This window comes from Cloeon dipterum, chromosome 4, assembly GCF_949628265.1.
Source record: "Cloeon dipterum chromosome 4, ieCloDipt1.1, whole genome shotgun sequence".
Lineage (NCBI taxonomy): Eukaryota > Metazoa > Arthropoda > Insecta > Ephemeroptera > Baetidae > Cloeon > Cloeon dipterum.
Window position 1 is genome coordinate 18,760,105 of NC_088789.1, and position 25,151 is coordinate 18,785,255.

The window sequence follows — 25,151 nt, forward strand, 5'->3', positions numbered from 1 at the left end:
CCACCAGTGCCGTGTCGTTCACTGCACACTACATACGTTCTCTGTGTTTTGCGCTGCTCGTAATAAAGTCGAGTCAAAAACAAAAGGTCGGCGCGATGCACAATAAATTAATTTTCCGCGCGAGAACAGCAGCAAACGGGTGAATATATGCTAGGTGGCCCAAATTGAATAGAATTATCAGCCGGTGCTGCTGCGCCGAGGGAGCAGGAGCTGAGCACTCAGGTCACCATGAAAAATTCACGGAGGCTCGCATTAAATGCATGCATCTAACTATAGCGAGCAATTTCCCGCAGGCAAAAGCTGGATTCATTGTCGAGGGGCCGTAACTCGCGCGAGAATAAATTGCATTGCACCGTCGGTTGCATAGCCAGCCGTCTAGGAGGCAGGGAGAAAGGCGTCTGGTGCAGCAAGTGCTGATAAAATATTTACTAAATCCCCCTCTTTTTTACTTGCTTCTTGCAGCAGCGTGTGTTTTATGATTCAGTCTTCGAGATGCACCTTCTCAAAAGTCGCTTTGCCAGCCCGAATAAATCTCGGCGCTCAGCCTGTTATGCCTCTCTGCTCCCGAGCTAACTTTTAAAAGCACCTTTTAGTCTCTCCTCCTCTTTCGCTGTGCCGCGACGGCTGTTTTCCGGGTTGTTTTCTGTTTCACGCATCGAAAAAGTGCCGACTACCAAGGTCTTCTTTTCCCCGGTGCTGAGAGTTAGGCGCTCTTTATCCTTCTTTTTCCAACTTCGCAAACCAACAACCATACTCTCTCGCGTTTCAAAAGCCCTTTCGCCTGCTTGAGTGGTGCACAAATGAATTTTAAAGAGGACCGGCCGTGCTTCTCTTTGACAAGCATTTTTGCAAAAAAAGGAATCATTATGGAGTTTTTTATGCGAGGACTTATGTGGTGACTTTGTTCATTTGCCACGGGTAGGAGCATAAATACTGGAAAAGAACGAACCGGATATTTACATATTTGGATGTTTTTTTAAACTATAATCAGTTGTTTAGAAAATTTTTAGGCTGAAATCCTCAATTTCAGAGACCAAAATGTCAATAGGAATCACATGATTTGCTCGGGACTTCCAATATTAGGAACTTTATTTAAAAGTTGTTGGTTGCGTGTGCGTGGGACTTCGAATTTGTGATAAAGTATTGGCTGGTAACCCTACATATCGTTTAAAATTAGAGGCCCCTATTAGCCAAGGTTTTACAACAAATCAATGAAATGACATGGTTTTATAAATAAGAATTTTGATTTATTGGAATTTTTCATTTATTGTTTTGCGAGCACCTTCGATTGGTAATTTTTGATGAGTGAAAATAGGCCACTTTAAATTAGGATCTATCCAGCCTTTTCCATGATTGGTCTTTTCCCGAAAAAAGAAAACAGCGATAAATGTCAGGTTATCCAAACGATACATATATTTTTATTAATTTTAGAAACAGTTCAAAGACACCAATTCATTTAATATTAAGAAAACTGATCGATTTTCCTTAAACAATAATAAGGGTTAAAACAAGTCGATAGACTTCAATTCGCAGGTATGCGGAAACAAATTTTTGGAACCAAAATAACAAATCAACTTGTAGTGACCAGAATAATCAACTATTGCAGGTTTCAAGTTTAAATTTCATTATTATTGAAGGCAAACTGTCAGTTTTCGGCCCCAAAACACCGCAGAACTTGAAAAGTGCAGTTCGTCGCCCAAAATTCCCATGCGTGAGTCGTTTATGAATAAGGGTTGCGTTCATTTTTACGAGATGCTTTTGTGGCGAAACAGCACATACTTGCAGGTTATAAAAGAAAATTTTTCTAATCCCCCTTGAACATCTGCCGAAAGTAATATTGATTTTCCAAAATGAAAAACAAACAGCCCATAAAATTTCCCTCAAGAGCCCATCAATATTAAAATTCAATAACGCGTGAAACGTGTGAGTCAAGCCCAGCGCGTCGCCAGTAATGACTTCCTTTCGAAATTGCGGCCATAAAAATTTGGCGCGCCAACAATTGCGTGCCGCATGAAATTAAATAGCTGCAGGACCCCGAATGAGAAATCCCCATTGAGCTAACAGCATGACAACAACGCGCGAGCTCGGCCACCCACCCCTGGTGGTATCCAAGGGGTGACGTCACCCCCGAATATGCACCCCACGCTCTTCCACGGGGGTGGCGTACGTTGCACACTGCAAATAGCTCAAGAACTTCCCCCGCTCGGCTACTTCATACCACCCTTGCGCATTCATTTATCGGCAAAAAGTACCGCCGGCGGGCCACCGAAAGCAACCCCCAGCCGTCACCGAGAGAGAGCGTGTATCCTTTGCGTTTTCTTTACCTCGACGGCGCAGCTTCAACAAAAGGCGGATAAGAGTTTTGCGGAGGCTTTGCTCTCGTGATTTCGGCCACCGACTCGCTGAGCAAGCAGGCAGCGGCTCTTCTTGCCTTTTCCTCGGCCATTCGTGTCTGGGCAGATGCTTTTTCGCCATTGTGAGCGTGCTGAATCCCCAGAAGAATCTCCTTCTTTGCACAGAAGACGTGCTTGGAAAACTTCACGCGATCGCTCTCAAAACAGTCACACACACATGTTCTATTTTGTTCTCTGTGTCGACATTTTGATCAATTTAGTTTGAAAAAATACGTCTTAACTATTGAATTAAACCCAACTTATCGGTAAAATTTAATGTTAATTTGACTTTAATACAAAACTTTAAAATAATTTATTTTTCAGGCGCAGTGTTTACCGTATTTACTGTCTATAGCATATCATGGAATTACAAGAAAATTCGCTCATAAGTTAAGTCCTCAGTGTTAGGAGCTTATGATGGATGGTGCCAACTTTAAATAACCATTTTCGTTTACCGCTACGACTAGTAAACAGTTAACGACGAATGAAATCTTTTTACGCTAAAAATGAACACTATAACAGGTTTTGATCTTATATCAGGGTGGCGCGAAGTACACGAAATCAGTAAATGAACACTGGAGCCATCTGTTGATCATGAACTATACAGGGACTTTCATTATAAGCTGAAAATAGGAAATCGAAACTGCCTGATACTGCATATTTCTCTCTTGGACATTTTGATAAAATAATCTAAAGGCTTGCAAGACTCAAAAGCCGATTTTGAGTTACATTGTAAGGATACGATGTAAACGATAATGATCAAATTAACTTCAAGAACCATCCCATTGCGTACTTGGATACTACTGCTTTAAAGGAGCGTGTGCTGCTTCCACAAATAATAAATAATCAGTCAAAGTTGAAATATCGCTTAGTGGAAAAATAAACACGGTAAAAGCAATCTATTTTCAACATTAGGCTGGCCTGCAGTGCTATTAGAAATGAGTATTATTGCCGAAGTTTTACAGCTGCTTCGAAGGGAATGCGTCACAAAGCGCAATTTATTTCGGTCGGCGCGTTGTTTGCACCAGCAGATGGTGCCGACGCAAACGCTTGGCCAGGTGACAGATAATGCCCATTACAGAGATGCGCTTGTCACGATTATCCGCCGCTTCACGCGCTAGCTGCTGTTTGTTTGGACACCGAGCGTAAAAACGCGCTTCTCTCGCCAATTACGCCGGATATGCCTCAGCAGATTTTTGCCTCGGCCGCCGCCACCACGCTTGTAATCCGGCACACATTCATTCAACGCCGGAGCAGCGGCTCTCCACTTTGTTGCTTGCTCTCTTTCCCTCTCCTATTCCCTCGAGTGCTTGTGAATGCAAATGCGAATCTCGTCTCGTGTTTATTCAAATGCCATTACACACACATCTTTTTGCTCCAGAGCCGAGGGCTTTCTCCTTTGATAACGTGAAGCGTATTGTGTCCGCTTGTTTTTCCTGAAGAGTAAAAAAGACAAGCAGAAAAATGAAAGACGTAGGTTTATTTTATGAAAATGTTTCCAACGACCAATGATTCAGAAATCTCTGCAGAAATTAATTCGTTTTGAAGGTAGAGTACTGACACAGCGAGCTGTATAGTGTGAAAACGTGGGATTTCATTTTTCCTTTTTGAATTTCAATCGTATAGCCACCCCATCCTTTAGTCTGTTTTATTTTGTTTTCAAGAAAAAAAAGATCGTTTCTAAGAGCGTACTACGAATTTATTAAACACTTTAACAAATAATTTTAATTCTTTTTCAGCCTTTCAGCTTTGAGCATCTCCTCAGCTACGACTTGGACCATGGCCATGGTCTCCAATCCGGTTGGTTTGATGAATTTGGCCGGCAAAATGAAGCCATAATCTCCTTTGTCCCGCAACTCCAGTGTGTAAGCATATGGTATTTCTGCTACTGCTTTCGCCCAGTCATCCGAGCCACCTTAAAAGCCTATAATTTCACGCACGTCCGAACATATATTCTCAATTCCTATTACCGGCGGCAGCGTACAAGAGTTTGGCTGAACTTCCAACTTTGTAAGAGGCATTCGTCAACTTTTTCACAGCAGCGGCGGCGAGATCTCCGACCCTTTGCAGCTCCTTGCCGTCGGGTGGGGTTATGTAATCGTACCCCCATGGATACATGATGTATTGACCGAAACTGTGGACTGTTAAATACGCCTGCAGGGATTTAAAAGTCAAAATATAAATTAAATGTAATTATGTATAATTACTTTAAAAGTTCCGATGTCGAATTTCAGAATGAAATCGCGGATTGCTTGGGACTCGGGCTCTGAAAATGCTGAAGGACCGCGGTGGTTTCCCCTGCATACGGAGGAACTGGATCCTTTTCCTCCCCATTTGTATCCAAAGTTTCTATTCAGATCAACTCCTTTGCACAAGGCGCCGGGGGCCCGGTTTTTTCGCCACAGACGGTCTCTGGTCCGCGAATGCTCGTAGCCGTCGACGTTCATCAGAGGGACGATGTAAAAGTCCACTTCGTCAGCGAAGCTGTACGCCGTGCGGTTTTCGACCAACTCGCGAATTATGTACGTCACAGTCGCTGGAGAAATCCACTCTCTTGCGTGGATACCTAAATTAAATTCATTTTTATATTAAATTTAAAAATCAAGCAAAATATTTCGATAGTAATTTTGGCACTGAACCAACGCACCAATTGAACTAAATTCTGCAATAGAACCGAGTAAGAGTATTATATATATTTAGCTCCAATTTTTAACAAGACTGTAAAACCAGCTACCTCAAGGACCAAGAGAGAAAATGAAGAGAAAAAGGAACTAAAAAATAGGATCCTATCCTTGGATTCATCTGGTTTTTTGTAACGCAAATTTTTGTTTAGCCACAAGACTATTTTTGTGTTGTGAATAGGTACGATTAGGAGCAGAGTTAGCACCTGCCGAAAATAATTCGTCTAAATTGGCAGAATTTTTTAATGTTAAAGAAGAAAAAAATGTAAATAAATAAATAAAACGGTTCGAGTTAAAAATTAGCAAAAACCTCCGTCAATAAAAAAAGCTGGCCGCTTTTTGTCTCCGCCTGACGAGATCTTGATCATTTTTATGGGCCGACCCTCGACCGTGTTGCCGATTTTTTCAACGGTGCACAAATCCTTGTAGTTCGTAGCGTAGTTGTCAAGAAAGTCGTGAATCACGCTCGCTTTGTGATATGCTTTCCACGTCAACGCGTAGCCTAAAAATTTACTGTTACATCCCAGTACACGGGCAAATAAAAATTCAGCACCTGTCTTTGAATTGCTAAGTTTCGTGACATTTTCAGATGGATTTTCTTCGTCGACCAATTTCTGCACGTTGTCCGTCAAGCGTTTGAGAGTGATGTCCGCCTCGTAGAACCGCAGATTGACTTTGTCCACGTTGGTCGCGAGCACCATGAACACGGCCTTTGCTTTCTTGCCCCTCGACTGCATCCAAACGTCGATTTCTGGCGAGCATATAATTCAATCGTGCGGGCAAAGAATAAGAGGAAGGAAAGTTCTCACGCTCGGTCTTAATGAGATCCAAGAAGACGCGTTTGTGCTCATTGTTCTTCAGCTGCACCCGGTAGAGATGCGCTCCCGTGAGATTCGCGGGCACATCTCTGAAGTTTGCGCGGCCCTCGTACTGCTCACTGTCAATCTCGGCAAAGGCATCGTCAAGGAAAGACGCTTCCGTGGTCGGATTTTCGGTCTGTTCCGGGAATCCGACAGTCTGACCCGCGGTCAAACAAACTGTAAAAATCGTGGCCCACGCGCTCTTTCGCATCTTGCTGCTGCGGCTGCTGTTGGCGAAAGACTCCAAAACAGAGAGCTGTGCTGGGTATTTCAATATGATCGTCTCCCACCAAAGGTGTTTATGTAAAAAAAGGTATTGCCCCGAAAGGAGCGAGGTGGACGGCATTGAACTTGACTTGAATATCAATCGTGGAAAACCGTAACCACGTGATTGCATCTCCTGCTCATTAAAAATTCGCTAGGGCTGCGAATTTTATACGGATACATATTTTTGCAAAATAACTGCCTCGTTATGTTTGTTTTAAGACGATTACTTCATTTGTCGCAAAATTCACACGTGCTTAATAGCTTTAAAATTTAGTTTCGCTTTTATTTCAAAACTTAGCAAAATCTATAATTAAAACGTCTTGCTGCTAATTTTTGTTCTCTGTCTGTGCCGAGATCATTTTTAAGGGAACATTTTGTATGCAAAATAATCCACATATTTACCATTTTTAAAAGATTTATTTTCTTAAAACTATTGAGTTGAAATTCATTAGAGAGAAACACAATACCTGCCAAAATTGACGTTTTTTTATCGAAACTTTCAAATTGACAGATAGCAAGTTTTTTTCTACAAAGAGCGAACAGAGTTCTGGTTCTTAATGCTTTTTAAACCCTTTCATTTGAACAGATTTCATGTGTTTCTGACTTTAAGTTATTTTGAATACTCATGTGTATCTTTCTGCATGAATCGTGCTCATTTGATGGGCTGGTCTGTGACAATCTAAAGGTCAGAAAAAATTTAAAAGCCTTTAATTTACAGCCGTGTTCAGTGCTGTCGCTAGAAAAAAATTATGCAGATTTGATGCTCCCAAAGAGATGAATCCTCGGAAATTTTACTTTAACGGAGTTGTTTGTCGGATTTTCCAGAAACCTGAATTGCGCGTTAACTCATCAACCTCCTGTTTTCTCTCTGGAGGAGCTTGCTAGCAACGCGTCAAGCTGTTAGTAAAAACGAGAGCCTCAAGGGCATACCGGAAAATTCCAAAAGATATTCTGCATCCGCCCACTCACGCCGCTCATCGATCGCAAACGGCTCTCTGCCAGAGTGGTGAAAAATCGCACAAGTGCCGCCGGCGAATATTCGATTTCCGCTCCGATTGCAATTACAGCACGCCAATTAGCTGCAAAAGCAACGCGTTTGTTTTCAATCTATCTCACATACGAGTGCAACACAGCGCACTCGGTGGCGGCAGCCAACAGCGATTCAATTACACGATCCAAATGAAAATTCTTGGCTGCCTTTGAATGGAAATTGTATGTTGCATCTCGACAGAGAGCAGATGTTTGATGCATCACGCAGATTAATTGGAATTGGAATGTCCACGCCTGCATGCTGTTTATCGACGAGTGGGGTTAAACCGGCCAGCTTGGGTTTCCGAGGGTGAGTTGAGGCAGTTTTCCTCTTGCTACTCTATGTGTTTAGTGCTCATTGGAGACTAATGGCGCGTGCTATATATAATGGCAAAATTGTTTTTCCTGTGCGTCCAATCGTGATAGGGGCATTACGTGTGCATGAATCGCTATATAAACCAAACAATTACAAGGAAATTCAGAAAGTGTACCAAACAAAACTGTAAATAGGCAATTTGTTAGCTTAGGTTTTAACTGATCATAGCAGCAGCGCAATTTAAAACCAAATTCTAGCCCAGTGACTGATAATTCATTTTGGCAGCTGGTGTGGCTGTGAAATTTTTAAATGTGAATTTTGACCGTGCTTAACGGCCCGAAGGGCAGGAGGATAATTAATTCTCCGGCATTTTTTAATTATTCAGGCATTTTTGGCCGGCGGTTGGTGCGGCTAGCATGTCTGGACTAGCATAGCCAAATAGCGCAGCGCTGTAAGGCTAACTGATCCCTCTACAGTGTCAACTTTTAGATTTTAAATTTATTTCGGCTCAAGTTAATGTTTTTTATTACATCTAAATCGACATTTTAGCGAGCCAATCGTTGGGTTTACTGAGAATTGAAGATCATAACCCTGTTTAACACTAAACAAAAACTACTATGAGCTATCAAAATTATGGTGGTGATTTTCATGATTAAAATATATAATTCTCTTCAGAACGTTTCAAAATGATTAAATTTAATTAATAAAGGAATAAGTGAAAAATTCGCTGAAGGAAACTGGCTGCCGAGAAGATGTTCACTGCCAGTTTTTTCATCATGATTAATTGAAAGAGAAAGTTATCTCCTAAAAGCATTTTATGGCTGAGCACCATACCATAGCAGTGATGAAAACGGAAATCATCAGTGCCGCCGCGAAGTTCCTTGGCTAGCCGCCGCGGGATTAGAGCGATCGAGGGAGAGAACAGTAGGGAGCTGCACACAAGCCGCGGAGAAGATGAGCTCCATGCAGCAGACCCGGCTGGAACCAACGGCGGCGCCGACCAAATGTCAGAGTTCAAGCGCGCGCGCTCATTTCGCTGAGCTGCTGCACGGTCGGCGGGCAGCCGGCGCAACAATGAGCTGGGAAATCAAAACAAATAGACGGAAAGGCGGAACAGGCAAGCGTTTTCTATTCCGCGTGCCGCCAATATCAATCCAGATTAAAGAGCGGCCTCAAAATGGGCCAAAAGACGGAGCAGCGGCAAGCAGCCGCTCTAAGGCGCTTTCGGCGTTCAATTCCGCGCTGGATGTGACACTTGACGCGACGTGCAAAGTGAATTTGCGACAAGAAAAGCAATTGCCGGCGAACGGCGAGATTGCCACAGCAGATATCCTGCTGCTTTCATCCGCCGCCGCGCCAACGGACCATTTCTTCGCCCAAGGAAACCGTGCAGATGCATTTTCTCGCTATACACAACAACGACTGCGCCGTGCGGATGAATACACGCGACGATCGCATCACAATTGTGCGAGAGTGAGCTAGAGCCAGTTTTATATTTATATCTCTGTGGATTTTCCTTTATAAAATGTGTGCTGTTGCAGTCTGCCGGCGTTTTGGAGCCTGTCCAAACACCAATTTCGGCTCTTTCAACGCGTGTGCCGCATATCTAACATTAAATATGAAAGATGTAAATTCAAATTATTCTTTGATTTAAATGCTAAGTGAGTCTTTGAAAAAAAATGGGCTAAGAATTTTAGACGGTGTTAATTTTTTCTAGGGTTCCATATGGGACTATCAAATGAGCATGATTGAATCATTTAACCATAATGGCATATGTGCCAAAATATGTAATTTATAATTTATATATAAACCGACGTTTCAGTGACTTGATCACTTAGTACATTGGCCTTTTCACTCTTTCTGTGTATGTAAGAGGAATACTCGATTAATTGATATACTAGGAAATATAGAAAATGCCAGAACTGCGTTGAAATTGTTTTTATACTAACTCACAATCGTCTCTTTCATTTTTAAATATAAGACTCACAACATACATATTTGTTAATAATATTTTCAATGAATTCAAGGGATTAATTATTATTGAGTTCATATTTAACAGTGCATATTTGTGCTACAGTGGAGTATAATCGCACTCAGCATTTATTTTACAATTTGAGGATTTTTGATAGTAGAATGAAAGCAAAAGTTGTTTGCTTCTCTAAATTGATAAGGAGGCCGTATCTAGCTCTAAAACACTATTTAAAAATATTCGGCTATTTTGTGCCAAAATAAACCATCTTAAATTCGCACCCCTGTAAATAACCCGATCCTAACACAGCAGCCATTCCAGGACCGACTTTCGTATTGTTCGGAAAAGATTGATGCGAGAGAGGGCTCGAGATGGGAAGGGCGTCTTTCAAATAATGCGATCGAGGAGGATAGTCAACAATAATTTCGTGAGCCCAATGTCGTTGCCATTCCAGTCCTTTTCCACTGCGGTCCGTAATCCAGGTCAATCCACTGCAGAGCCTGACTTGGAGATTTTTTGAAGCGAGAAAATAATAAACCGTGGACCAAACTACACAGGCACACAGTAATCGGAATTCCGTCCTCTTATTACAGCTCTGTTCGAAACGAATTCCAGACTTCGCTGGGAATGCAGCAGGATTCCCACAGCCCTTTTCCAGTTTCTGTTGAAATTAATCAGGTTGATTGCACAAGACTGAAGTGCATTTCGCTTATTTAAAGTGCTTTTGTTTCAACCTCAATGAAGAAAACTCCGTTTGGCGAAAAACGAAGAAAATAAATAAAGAGACGCTGTTGAGTAGCTCGATGCCAAGCGTCTTCTCCGCTCTTGCTGCCATTTCCAGGTCACCGCAAGTGCTACAATTCGCAAAGCAACAACAACAATGATGATGCCTCGGCTATTCGTTTGCACACGACTGCATACGCGGAAGCCAGAGATGGTTTTGTGTATAGGGGCTGATAAAATCACGCGTCCTTCTCTGTCCCTGCTCTTATGGGTGCGTGGTGTTCCCATTGACCAGAAAACAGCGGATCGATAGAGCAGCAGTGTGTGCATCAGCGTGAGAGAGCCTCTGCGTCCGTGTTTGTGCAAAGGAAGTGCGGCCGCGAGAGAAATGCGGATTGTGTTACACCAGGGCCCGACTTTAGCTCAAGAGCTCACAGTTTTGCAAAGATTGCACATTTTTCTCAGGAATTTTTTGCTTCAAAAGAGGTTTAAGTGAAAGAAAGTCTTAAGAAAGTGGGGAAAAGTTTCATTTTAAATAATCTATTCGTTTAATTTTCTTTTAGCAAAAAATCTTGCCTTGTTCCATCTACTATAAATTTTTGATTAGTGATAAAAAACACAATAATGTTACAGGTTTTGATTCTGGATATAAACTGTATCAGCCTCTCAGGCCTCATCAGCCAGCTAGTGTTTGCCAGCAAAAAAGTTAGCACTGCAGAGTATTTTGTCCTTCTTGCAAATAATGTTGACAACGCTAATTATAAGTGTCATCACGAAATTTTCAGTACAAAAATTAATTTAATTTTTCCGCTATCACGATGAATTGAAGATCATGGGCTGTTACTCTTCAAAAATGTAAAAGGAAAAGCGCCATGGAATAATTTTCCCAACTAATGAAGGAAAATCACAAGTCAAGGAAGCCTTAAATTCGTAAAATTTGCTAATTACTTTAAAATAATTGATTAAGAAAAATGACAGTGCTTGTGTGTTTCAAGCATAGGGTTCGCCGCATTTTCCCGCGTTCGGCGTTCATCATATTTTGCGTCAAACAAGACAGTGCGAAAAAATATATAAAATGTAAAAATCTATAATATTTTGTGATATAGAGAATTTTTAAAATTCAACCATAATCAAATTATACGACCTGCTATATAAGATTCATGTTGGGGAACAATTAGAAAAAAACAGCAATTAACTAGTTTCTTGTAATTTTGGTGGGCTTTCCGGAAAATTCTGGATGTATACAAATCCCTGATTTAAACTTATTAAGTAGATAAATATGAACAATTCACTTTGTAGTTCACAGCAGCTCCATCAAACCTCATCAGCAGTACTTTTCCTGCAAATCAATACAACTGCAGAGGTTTCTGAATCACTGGCCGTTGGAAATAATTGACTGTAATAATTTCTGATCCATTTTGAGCAAAAACCAAAATCAAAATGAGGCGAAATTTTACGAAACCAGCTACTCGTCCCATTTTGACATAACTCCCTCGCATAAAAATTCACAGGCCAAAATTTTCATCTTTCTTTCAGTGGGATTCTGATTTTTATCACAAAAAAATAAATAAATAAAATAAACAAAAATTAGAACTCCTGAGAAAAAGCAAATACTGCAGCCCTATTGAAAAGCCTCGAAATATTTTATCTCTTTATATTTTTAACTCCATCAATGGATAAATTACACATAGATCATTGTTAGAAAAGGAAAAGGGGACGAAAAACATTGCCAATGATATAAATCTATTTATTTAAATTCCATCAAGTAAATAGTGATTAAAAGATCGAGTACTATCGCACTTGCCTTGGCTTTTTATTTATTTTTATTAATTTGCATCTTGTTGCTATTTCAAACAAAATAATAAAGATGTTCATCCACTCAAGAGTTAAATCGTTTCCAGACTTTCATCAACTTACTAGTCTTGCATCGGAGTAAAAACGAAATGTTTTCTACCACTTGACTCTCCATACAAAAGGTTTAGCAACACATTCTTCTGAGATAAACATTCCATGATGCTGCTGGCTGGGCGAGGCAGCAAAAAGAGACAACAGACTGCTTCGCACGTCGCGAGTAATTGTGTCTGCTGGCGAATTCACGGGATGGATCGCATTGCATTTAATCACGCCGCAACGGATTCACGACGATGAATAGCAACCGAGTTTGCATGGCGCGCAACTGCTGCAAATAATAAAAGTAGAGTCGGTCTCGTCGAGAGAACCAGGCTGGTCTGACACACAAATGATTTACGAGTGCAGCCCACGGAGCGAGCGAGAACAATGCAACTATGGCGAGTGAGATGCAGCAGCCCTGCTATATCGCATTAACGATGCCAGCTAACTCTTTCAAAAAGTCGACAGCGGAACTCTTACTTCAGCCCGCAGACTAGCGTTTATTAAGCTCTTCTTATCTAGGCGATCATGTTTGCAGACAGAAATTAGTTACGGGGGTATGGAAATGGCGGATACTCTGTTTTACTGCCAATCAATAAAACTCATTGGGCTTTTACGTGCTTTCACGAGCCAGAAAATGGTATCGGTGCAGCTTTACAGTGCAGCACAATCATTCCAAAGCTGGAATCAACAGCAGTAATTGCGGAAGGATTCATTGACTTACAATTGGACTGGAAGAAATAACGTATTTATTGTTTAATATAAAAACAACATGAAAGGGACCTTAATCTAAAAGAAAAAATCATGTGCGGTAAAATAAATTTAAAATAAGTTGCTGCATTTTTGCAGTGTGCACCAAAGTGGTAGACAGAGCACTCAAAATTTCCAAAAGTGCTCTACAGAAATGGAAAGAACAAAAGCCTCTTCTTCATCATTCAAACCCCGATATATGAAAAGACAGAGACGGCGGGGTTTGTTTCAAGATGTGGGGGAAAAACTGCTCTGCAACAATGGCTCGAAATCTTGAGAGCAATATCTGCCTAATGAAGGAGACAGACAGCATCTTTCGGAGCTCTTGCCTTTTTGTTCAACTCCCGAGGTGAAACACAAACCGGCTAGATAAAGAAGAAAACTTGGAACCCGCACACTTGTGTGTTTGCTCATGGCTCTAGGGCGTGTTTCTGCACTACTTTGGACCAGAATGAAATGCATGCAAAGCACGCCGAACAATATGCACACATACAAACACATATATTCCGTGAGGCAGAAACAAACTTGCCGAGCACGCAGCGCAGCAAGTAGCGGCGTACGTATCGTGAGTGGGCGAATTTATATTCACATTCGCATTGTTTACAACGGAGAACAATCTGACTCTTTGCCGGAAAAAATGAGCGGTTCTGTGGTGTAGGCGAATACGCTATTATGCTGTAACATAACTGACTGACTGACAATGAGAAGAATGGAGAGGTTGGAAAGATAAGCCTCATTGTTAAACGGCAAAGTACGGTGCTCGTTACATTAAAATTACTTTTAATTTAAAATTTAATTGAGATTTTGAAAGCTAAACATATTTAATTTTGTTTGTTTATTGTAATTTATTTGCATAAGTAATTTTATCATATAAAAATTCACAATAATTATAATCGCCCTCCTACAATTACTCCTACAGAGTAAAATCTAGCTTATGTCCAAACTCATGAAATCCACAAAGCTGACTGGAGCTTCTACTTGGATGATCTTCGCACAAAATTATCTCTCATCTTGCACAAAAATCATGAAAAATTCACCTGCTTTATAAAATGTTCCAAAAAGGTGCAAAAAGGTCACTCATGCAATGGCTAACCAGAACTGGAAGTCGGCCTTTTCCACAAACAGACATGATTTGTTCACACAACACGCATGCCATATATGGCTTCCACATTTTAATTTATAAAAACAAACAGCATCACACAACCGTGATTTTTGCCTAATGCATATTTTAACATTTCTTGAACTGTGATAAAAAAATTAACTTAATTTGAAGCCACCAATATGATATGTATTGTGAAGCCTGTTTTCAAAATTATGCTGTAAACTTTCGTGTTAAAAAATCATTCAAATAATTTAATTGAATGCAGCTCTCCTGCTCAAACGCATTTAAAGTTTTCAGAGACCCACCGAACATTTTACCTGACAAACCAAAGCACATCTAATTACCAAAACGGAAATGCAGAAAAACAACCCAGACGTGAATGTATTAGTTCCAACGAGAGAGCATGCAGCCACTATGCACATTCATTTTTTCCATAGGTATACTGAGCATTGCGTATATTATATAACTCGAAATAATTGTTCCGGTTGACGGCGCAGGATTGTTTTAAAAGTCAAATTGAGCAGAAATACGCATCCTCTTCACTCTTCACCACAGAGACAATGCCTTCTCTTAATTAATGAAGGTCTAAATCCAGTTATTAGCTCAAGAAGAACGGGACTTGGAAATAAATTTCCTGTTCATCTCGCATGAAAAATAAAAAATCGATGTTGCAACCTGAGAAAATTTCTAATTTTAATATATTATACCAAGAGTATGGGACCAGCTATCTCATAATGTAAAAGAACTCATAGGCAATAATCAAATGCGGAATAGAAAGTCAAAATAAAAAGAGGCCTTTTTGCTAGCCCACCGGAAATTTAATCACGTGATTATTTGTGACCTTGTTATTCTTTCACTCTTGTTGAATAAAGCCTAACATGTTATTTAAATCTAAGTATTATTTTCACTTCCCTCCGTTTAATTTATTTACTGTATTTACGATTTTCACAGTCGTACATCGCTTATCGTCGGGTATACAAAAACAAAATGAGACCACCGAAGAAGGCAACCGAGAGGATTGATTTTCCGACCTTTTATGATGAATCCGAGGTAAAGTTGATCTTTTATTTTGGGACAGCTGAATATCATTTGAACATTTTAACAAATTTCTGGATTGTGAAAATAATTGAGTTTGGTTTGTAATTTTTTAGATTGCATCTTACTCATCTTACTTTAGTGAGGATGAGTTTGATTTTGCGGTCTATAATTCTACTTCGGTGCATTTTGCATTTGCTTGTGGGATTCCTCAATTTTCTGGACTGCTCAGTAAATATAACTGAACTTTTTAAATAAGCAAAAAAATAATTCTTCTGTTTCTATCATAGTGTTACTTTACACCTCACCACCAGCCTTTACCAAATTATGTATCACCGTTCTGCCTATAGTTTCCACGTTATTCGTGGTTGACATTCCCGCTTTTCTCGGAGCAGTTTTAGGATCCTTAACTATGGTGTTCTCTGGTTACCAAGTGTGTCATAAAGAACTTAAAACCGATGCCTGTCTCAGCTACTTTGACCTCAGCTTTCCTATTTTCACCTTGGAATGGTATATTATGTTATATGGTACGTTACGTGAATTACCAAAGTTATTTTGATTATATATAGAGATAACCTGGATCTTTTATTTAGAATTGAATATAGGAAAATTCGATCATTGTACACTCTTTGAAATCAAATATTCTTTGTTTCAGTTCGGTTCACATTTTTGCTTGGAACACTTCGAAGGCTACGTAAACTATTACTTACCTTTAATTTAATTTAAAAAAGAATAAAATATCTCAGTTCCCATTTGTAAAATTAACTGAGTGCAATCAGGAATTCTCCTGTTTTACAATTGTCATCTCTTATCTGCATTTTTTCCTGTGTTCTTTGTGAATGCTGTCTTCTCTGCCGGTGAAGATGCTTTGCTTATGTTACAGTTGCAATTGTCTGAGTGAAGTTCCTTAGAGCTATTAAAGTAAAGCTTTCAGAGGGAAAAGATTTATGAGGATTTGTGTTTACAAAAACTGCTGAAAATGTAATGATGAATTCATCCTGGTCGCGGTAAATTTGCGCATCATTCAACAAATACCCAAATTTTCATTGTCGAATGGATTGTAACAATCCTTTTCTTGCAACAAAGAAATTCGCGATTGGTTGTTGAAAGTTGCGCAATTTTGCCGCTACCAGGACGAATTCTAATCCCACCTCCAAAATATATTTTCAAAATCAATGAAAGATAAATTGTGGTAATAGAGCAGCTTTGAAATGTGTAGTATCGCGTACTTTGCATCTTTTTAAAATATTCCTTTTCAGTTTGCTTGATTATCTTACATTGTTTGTCACTTGCTGAGTCCTTGAAAAATCACATTTTTTAATTGTTATTAGTATGGATTTATGAATTAATACAGTCATAATAATGCCAAAAATGTATTGAGTAGAAATACGCATCCTCTTCACCACAGAGACAATGCCTTCTCCTCTTAATGAATGAAGGTCTAAATCCAGTTATTAGCTCAAGAAGAACGGGACTTGGAAATAAATTTCGTGTTCATGTCGCATGAAAAATACCAAATCGATGTTGGAACCTGGGATAATTTCTAATTTTAATATATTGTACCAAGAGTATGGGACCAGCTATCTCATAATGTAAAAGAACTCAAAGGCAATAATCAAATGCGGAATATAAAGTAACAAATGGCTTTTCTCCATGAATGAACTTTTTTTGAAGCAGTATTATTGTTTTGATAATCAATCGGAACAGATAAACAACACCAGCCGATTATTCACCTAAATTTATTTGACTAACAATGAACAAAAATAAAATTTTCTGAAAAAGATCTTGAAATTTGGAAATACATATTTCCGAAGTTGGAAGAGTAGATTTTCCATATACTTGTACGGTCAAGAATCGAAATTTAAATATTGTGCCAAAAGACCTCCCGCTCGAACGGGGAAAATTGGAAAATTAATATCAATTTACCGTAAAAATTTGCAATTGTAAATTTGAATGAATTTCAATAATTTCTCAATAGGTTTCATAATTTGAATGGATTCCTTAGCACACATCACTGTTACTTTCAGCACAGAAAAAAATCTTTTGTTTCCGAATCTCACAACCCACTCAAGAGAACCCCAGCACTTTTGTACCATAAACGAGCACAAGGGTCTCATTCCTTTTGCGCCTTGTTTGCGTGTCGGCTTTCGCTGCTCTTAAAACGCGCTGTACCCACAAAACAATAACTCATCCACTCTTCCACCTTTGTGTGTTCAGCTCGCGTTTAATTTCCACGCTAAATGCCATACGTTTCCGGCTTCAGAAAAAAGAATATACCGCGTCGCGTGTTATGACTAAAAACGAAAACAATCAGAATCAGAGGGCCGGACGGTTTCACGAATGCGCACGTCGTTTGCTGTGGTTAACCACCGCGGTCGAGTGATTTCTAGTGGCACTCGCATATTATGCTGTGAAAAGTGTAATAAGTGAACCACTGCCATGCATCAGTAAGCAAATATTTATAAATTTATGTGTGATTCAAGTGGAGAGTTGGATGACAGATTCTGTGTCTGACTAATTAATCGCGTTGCATGATTATTCACTGCGGTTGATAACTGCGGCCGATAGAATATCCAAGAACAATCATCATTGTAGTGATGATAAGGGATTATAATTTTAAACGTTTCTTTTTCAACGAACAAGTGATGAAGCCAGGTTTTTATTTTTTCTCAACATGAAAACAACCTCGAGTGTTCGCCTATTTCAAAATTTTAAGTGAACATTCTTTAGATGGTTTTGGGTTCCATTTAAATTGTTTTTTGCCCAATATTTCCTTCTGATTTCCTTGCTTATCAAATTTTCCGAGGATGCTATTTTTACGCGGAGTTAGCGTCTAAAAATAGTTTTATGTCAAATTTAAATGTTTTTACAGGTGAATTTTGATTACTTTTTAAAAAATATTTAGATCAGAATTTGGTATTTAAGCTCTTTAGAGGTTTGCAATTGGTTTTTGAGATATTAATACAGTTTTAGATGGTGCTCAAAAGAATTAAAACTGCATTATTTGCGCTGGTGTTTAGAAGAACCATTCTGTTGCACAAAAACTTGAGCTTGCGGATTTGATGAACTCATCAAGCTCCGATTGAAACCACATGCGTGCAGCGCAAAATGAAAATGCCACAAAAACTTTGTCGTGACCAAATTTTAACAGAACAACTTAGTTAACCCCCGACAATTACTATGCAAGTGGAGCAGCCCTCAGGGCATTTCATCAAATTTGTGTCGCTGGCGAGGCAGGCAGGCACAGGCAGGCTGACCGCAGCACCAGAGTGCCACTCATTAGCATACAAAAGCGCATATACATGTCCAGCGGTGCGCGTGCACAAATGAAGCAAATGTAATTCGGCCTAGCTTTCCACAGCGTGTGCGAGTTTCAATTTGCGCCCGACCGAATCCGTCCCAAATTGCAGCTCCGTTTATCGAGTGTGTTGGAGCACAAAACACACATTGCCGCTGCTGCTGTGCTGCTGCATTTTAAAGTGCTTGGCGTCGGCAACGAGCGCGAGAATTCATTTTGCCGAGTGCTCCACATTCGCAGTGCGCTGTACCATTATTCGTCTGGCTGCCGGGAGAGACTCCTTCCTCTTTGCTCGCAGTTACATTTGTGTCACGGGTGCGTGATTAATCGATCGCTTAATTGCATTTTCAGCCGCTGCCTTAATTATCTAGTGCACTGCGCACTTTTTCTGCCATTTTCCTACGTGCGAATCCCGCTCAGCTGAGCGGCAAAACTTGAGACAACTTGTTAAAAAATTTCTCCCCAAGGGCGAAACTTTTCTCACTTGCTTCCACTTTTTGCTTGAGCGCCTCAACACAAACTTTTATAATTGAAAATGGAAAAAATGAGCCCTCTGCTGTGTTTTGATTTCAGCAAGATATTTGGTTGACGTGCATGATTTGCCAATCCAATAACTCAGGGCGGCAAAATTGCCACCATGAGATTAGCATAATCAGCCCAAGGGCGCAGCGTTAATTACATTCTGCCCGCTGATATTGTAATAATGAGACACACCGGCGTGTTGGTAAATGGTGTCGTTGGCGTGGGTGTTAAGTCGGGCTTTTATGCAACTCCTTAAGAATAAGGAATATATACAAATAAGCACGGCTTCAGGCTCAACATCTAATTTTATATAAATGCATAAAAAACAAATTTCAGCGCCCCTGGCTTGTTTTTTTCGAATTGATGTGCCTGAATATTGAAGTTTGACTGAAAACCCACCATGCCATCACTCTGCACAAAACAAATAGTAAATATCACACCAATTTATTATTTTCTTCTTAAAATTTCCTTTTTGGCACATTTTTGTCTTGAAATAAAATAGATAATGAACATAATAAAGAAAACCGTCAAGCCAAATGTACAAAAATAAATTTAAAACAAATTGCTTTCGATTTTCCCTTCGTTTTACCTAACTATTCTAGTTGCTGAGCTCGTTCATTTCATATACAGCGGAATTGAAATGAAGGTTGCAACGGAGAGGATCGATTATCCTACTTACGACAAATTTGTATTGTATAGGGCTTACATTTTTATTCCATTGAAAATTGGACTCATATTAATTTACTTCCTATGTGTTCTGCTTATTAACATATATAGGAGGGCTCATCATTTGCCTTTTTATGCGTACATCTGCTACAAACATTGTCGTGGAAAATTCTCAGACTGTTTCGGCTACTCAGATCAATATTTTACCTGACGTGCTACGATCTTCAAAACAAGGAATTTATCAGCAAATTTGCTACCTATTTTCTTTTAATAAAACAGTATACACCCTGTATTCGAAAAATCATGTTGTTTTTCGTTATCATTTCCTCCAGGGAACACTTACGCAGCTCCTCTATTTTTACTTTATTGGTTTTTTTAATGAAAGAAAAAAATTTGAAAAAATGAAATTTTGCTTTATAATTCTTCAATTAAAAATCAAACAAAAAAGGAATTCCTTCCTCATTGCCTGAGGGTAGTGCATAACGATTATTTACATTCTGGGCGCTGTTATTGTCGATTAATAATGAGACACACCATCGTGTCGATCAATGGGGGGTCATTGGCGTGAGCTGCCGGCGGGTGTAAAGTCGGGCTTTTATGCACCTCCCTAAGACTTAGGAACACACACACGCTCGCACGGCTCCAGGCTCAACAGCAATTAGCACTAAAATAGCTCTTGTCAGTCCCGGCACCACTCTTGCAGCAAAGAACATAAAACGCGCCGTTGTATTTCTCAGGAAGGTGACACTTGTTTGAAAATTGGTGTGAAAGCGCGGCTGTTATTTTGTTTCATCGTTCGACAGGTGTGACGAGTCACTAGGGCCTGCGGTTAGGATTTTCTATGATAACTTATCAGTTTTCGCGTAATATGATTTCACGAGAACTTTATTTCTTAACAAGGATGCTCCTAACAGATTGAGTTGTTGGATAAATTATTGAATTTGAACACATTTCTACGGTTATTGTTGCTATATCTTTTAAATCTTCATTTTTAGCAAGTCATGGAGCTCTGCAGGAACAAATTCCACATCATTTTTAAATTTTGTATCGTTTTGAAATATAATTTTGAATCACAGTGAAGTTTTTTCAAGTCATTTAATTTTTGGAAACAGGAACTGGCAAAAACATGAAAGCAACATGAAAAAGATAGTAAATCAGCTTTAAGAATATGTGTGGAGGTTCTCTGCTTTGAAATTAATTTTTGTGTCACAGAGCGCTAAAAAAATCAAAGATGTGATTATTTCCCTCATAAATTATTGTTCTAAATCAACCAAAATTCACCTAAATGAAGCAAAACTCTATTTTGAGATCAATTTTTTTCCAACTCATTGCAAATCTTTCAAATTGTCATATCGAAAAATTTCGACAATTAAACTTGATTCTGATAAAGACAGGCTACACAAAAAGCAAGTTACAAAAAGTTAAAATGCAGCATCCTGAGAGTTTCCTTGTGAACTTTTAAAATGTAATTATTATTTTTCCTTCAACAAAAACCACTAGAACCTTTTAGTGCATCAGTATCATAAAAAGGAGTTATTTCTTCAGTGCAAAATAAATAATGTAAGAAAAATTTAAAAAATTTCCTTTTTCACAATTAAGGAAAATTTCCAACTTTATTAATCACTAATTGAAAAATTCTTCCTTTTGGCAAAAAAAAAATTAATCAAAGAGAAAGACAGCTGAAGCACTCGACTAACCCCTCGTAAGATAAAAAGTATGAGCCAAAGCGAGTTTCGCAATCAGGAAAAATACTTCCGAGCATTCCTCGCAGAAGGGAATCCGAAAAATCCGCTCAACCAGAGAAGGTGGTACTCACCAGATGGTGTGCAGCAGGAAGAGAAAGATCCCGGGCACGACGAGGTCGTCGCTGCCGACGCTCCATCGGCGCCTGAAGACCACCAGACCCGGCATGGTGGGCGGGCTGCTCAGGTCGCAGGTCACATGGCCACGGCCGGCGGCCAAGGAGTGCGTGCGGGCGTGCGTGGGCGGACTGTCTGCTCTTGCTGTCCACGCTAGCGGCTGCGGGGCGGACTCGGGGCCGACGGGCGCACTCGCGCGGCGCTGTGCTGTCTGCACGAGACTGACTGCCCGCCCGCCGGTGGATGGATGCCGCGGATGCGAACGAGCGAGGGAGGATTTTGGCGCACGCGCCGCCAACCGCTCGCCCGTGTACGCTTTATCACAGCCGCGAGCTGCAGGTCGCTTTGATGGGGAGCGGGCAAAAGGTGCTGCGATGCTTGCAAAATGAAATGAAAAGCGCTTTTAATTAGAGCAGCACGCAGGGGTTTCGCTTCCTGCTCGTTTTGTCCCATTCCCTCCATTCCCATTTACAATTTTTTTTTTTTAATAATTTCAATTATATTCCCATTTGCATTCACGACCGCTTTTAATTCAATCCAATCCCAATAAAATACATTTTTCGTTTTGAATCAGAGAATTTTGCAAAGGGAAATCCCTGCCCAGGTCAACCGTCAGAACTGCCTGGAATCTTTACAAAACATAGCCAATTTGACCATTTTTAAGTGGATTACGGATTAAATTGGTGCCTCTGGAGTAAATAAGAGTGGATTTTTTATAATAATCCGAATAGCTACAAATTTCAATAGTCAAAAGAGATCAAGCTGCTTTGACAATCCAGATTTGGAACATTTTTCTTCGAATATTTGTAACACTATAAATTTTCCATGGCAATTTTGACTTTTCTCAACGATGAGATTATCCAACTTTTACGACGGGAAGGACAATAAATAATCCAATAGGGAGCATTGCTCACCATTTTTATGTAAGAAACAATGGCTAAAAATTAGTATCTATAACTTTGAATTATTTGATGTAAAAATTTGCAAATTTTTGGGTAGTAATTTAATTTTTCTTTTTCTATTCTAATTTATTTTTTGGCAAAAGAAGCTATGCTTGTCCAAAGAAATAAAAAGTGTTCTATAACAATTATAAATAAATTTTATTTGTAGAAATTTAAATTTACGATTCAAATTTTAATTTTCGAACGCTTAAAACGCAAACCCAGATTTTAGCAGCACGTGTCCTAGAAATATTTTGGCCAGTTTTGGGTAGTCATTAGTGTTCCATCATCTTTTTGTTCGACAAAATTGCAGCTGTGAGTGAATTTTGAATTATCATCCACTCAGATAAAGCGTAATGCCGCGTGCTTGCATGTCGATTGCATGCGGCCAGGTGCGTTTCGTGATTGTTTCACAAACTGGCTGTCGGCTGCTTTTCATATAAAAGGAAGTAAATCTGCGTCCTGTTTTAACAAACACACATCCATTATTCATAAAGGGCGCCAACGCGTGGGTGATAAAAGACACGAGACTTGCAAGGGTTGCATTCACCCCAATGTTCGGGGGGCGGGTATACAACATCATGCATCGAGCTAAGTGCGCAAATGCACGTTTCCAGCTCGGCTACCTGATAAGGGTGCATAATTAGACTGCTTACATCCCCCTGCGCTTTTCTTTAAACGTCAAGGGTGCATATCACGAAATATGGCATGCCGCTCTGAGTATGAGGATTCCGGAAAATTGCGTTTGAATACGGAGCTGTTAAGAAGGCAGGGCGTTATAATGGTATTTCCAGTCACACCCTGCGCCACAGCAATCGCACACAGATGTTTTGTGGTGTGAAGCCTGTGGAAAGCGTTTCAAATTAAATACAGTGCCGTTGAAATTCAGCAGGTAAATGGTGCCATTGAAAAAGGAATAAATAATAAAACTTGTTTACGCATTTCTACGGCTTCAACGTTTTCGTAACATCAGTCGTAGGAAGTATTTCAACGTAAATTTAGAGGTTTCAACCCAACAATTTTTAACTAGCTTCATGCCTGGCTCGAACCGAATTTTAAACTTTTAAAAGTGAAGTTTGATAGCGCTTAACTGTCTAAAGGGCCGGAGATCAATTTTTCTCCCAGCACTATTTAATTTTGAAGGATTTTTAAATGCGGCAGGCGTGGCTGGCGTAGCTTTGCCAAAGTCACGGCGGCTGCGGTGGCTTGCTTGATCATTTGACCCAAAATTAGAGCATCGCTACTGGCTGAGACCTCTGCGTAAATCCATTCTTGCAGTTGTTAGCGAAACTCAATCACGCAAACCTCTCGAAAGAAAAACGAATATCTGGCTTGCAATTGCGAAAATTATAAAGCGCGCGGCCCTCGTGCTAAAGTATATAGCAGTGGTGGCTCTCTCGTCTTTGATAAGGAGCCAACGTCGTGGACCAAGCGAGATGGATGACGGCCAATTTGCCGAAAGCTACAGAGCGGGTGCTTTGTTACAAAGCGGCCTCACTTGTGATTTAGATAGATTGGTGGCATTGGCGCAAACAAAATTGCTGCTGCCGAGGAGACAAAATTAACAGCTTTAAATCTTAGATAGCTTCTCTGAGGTTCGGCATTTTTCCGGGGGCTCTTGTGCAACTTTGCTATTTGATTTTCGTCAAAATATACGTGTTATCGCTCGAGTGCACAAGCACTAATCGATCAATATCGTCAATCGCTGCGGTTGACGCAATCAAGGATTGCCAAAGATTAGAGCGTCAAAATGCTGCGCTTGCAATGATATAATCTTGAGAGTGTAATCAGCACTTTAACGTTGTAAATTCGCCGCGGAAGGAGAAGAAAGCCAGGATTTTATTTCATATCTTATTCTATATGTTGTACTAAAGCTATAAGGAGATAACAATGAATGAAATACTTAATGAAAAAACGCGATTACTGGTATCAATGTCGTGTACATAGCACACCAAATGTGCTGAGCATAATTTTTAGATTACACCAGTCATAAAAATTCCTAATCAACTTTAAAATTCAACGCTCATTTACATATTAATGCAGTTCGTTAATTCTTCTGCCGGAAACAAAAAATATTTTGCATAATAAAATATTTTTTTTTTTGTATAAACAACAATACTGAAATTTTGATGTGGTGTGAACATAAGAAAGGTGGAGAGAACACAAACAAGTCATTTCGTATGTATTTCAACCATCCATGCACGCGAACTCTTCTGTCAGCGTCAATCTGTGATGCGTATGCTATGCAACCGTGCTGACAGTGGTGTTGCGCTGGTAGCATCTTCGATCTTTCACGAGGCGCTACACGCCCAAGGGGCAAAGAGGGACGAGGGTTGCAAGTCCGTCTGTGCCTGCCTCGTCGGAGGATGGCTAGGGCTAGAGTGTTGTTTGCTACCAGCGTGGACGCACTGCTGTATTCACACCAACTATATCATGTACAATGTCAGCATTTTAAGATTTAAATTAGGATACAATAAAAAATAAATTCCACGAAAGCGTGCATTTCAAGGTCTTCTTTCTGACACATCTGTGCGTACATAGCAATAATCTTTCTTCTTGCATTACCCGTAAGTTAAAAAATATTTAGAGCTTATATTATAGTGGGGCTCGCGAAAGCTTGAAAAACTGAAAATATAATTCAAAATATCTCAATACATAATGATATTATTTAAATTTATTTTTGATTCAGCTCCCTTCTTGCTCCTTTTATTTCCATACGAATCAATGTGCTGCAATATCGAAGTTTTACTGAAACCACAAACCATCATCTTCCCCTACATGAAACACATATATTATCGACAACAATATATAGTTAAAAACAAAATAAGCTCCCTTAAAAATAGCTTTACC

At 39.7% G+C, this 25,151-nt stretch overlaps 2 protein-coding genes across 3 annotated transcripts in view; both read right to left on the reverse strand.

Annotated features, from left to right (window-relative positions):
• inaE (inactivation no afterpotential E) overlaps positions 1-21,592 on the reverse strand; it is a 42,876-nt gene extending 21,284 nt beyond the window's left edge. For both annotated transcript variants that reach the window (XM_065487439.1, XM_065487438.1), the window contains exon 1: positions 21,318-21,592. In XM_065487439.1, coding sequence (XP_065343511.1) covers positions 21,318-21,412 — 95 coding nt within the window. In that variant the 5' untranslated portion in view covers positions 21,413-21,592. The remainder of the gene's footprint in view (positions 1-21,317) is intronic.
• LOC135941747 (carboxypeptidase B-like) lies at positions 4,071-6,197 on the reverse strand. Its single transcript, XM_065487440.1, has 6 exons — positions 5,884-6,197; positions 5,628-5,825; positions 5,385-5,576; positions 4,601-4,959; positions 4,364-4,547; positions 4,071-4,308 (listed from the first exon to the last, which is right to left on the reverse strand). The coding sequence occupies exons 1-6, from the start codon at positions 6,143-6,145 to the stop codon at positions 4,118-4,120; spliced, it is 1,386 nt and encodes a 461-aa protein (XP_065343512.1). The 5' UTR covers positions 6,146-6,197; the 3' UTR covers positions 4,071-4,117.
• Positions 21,593-25,151: the final 3,559 nt, after the last annotated feature.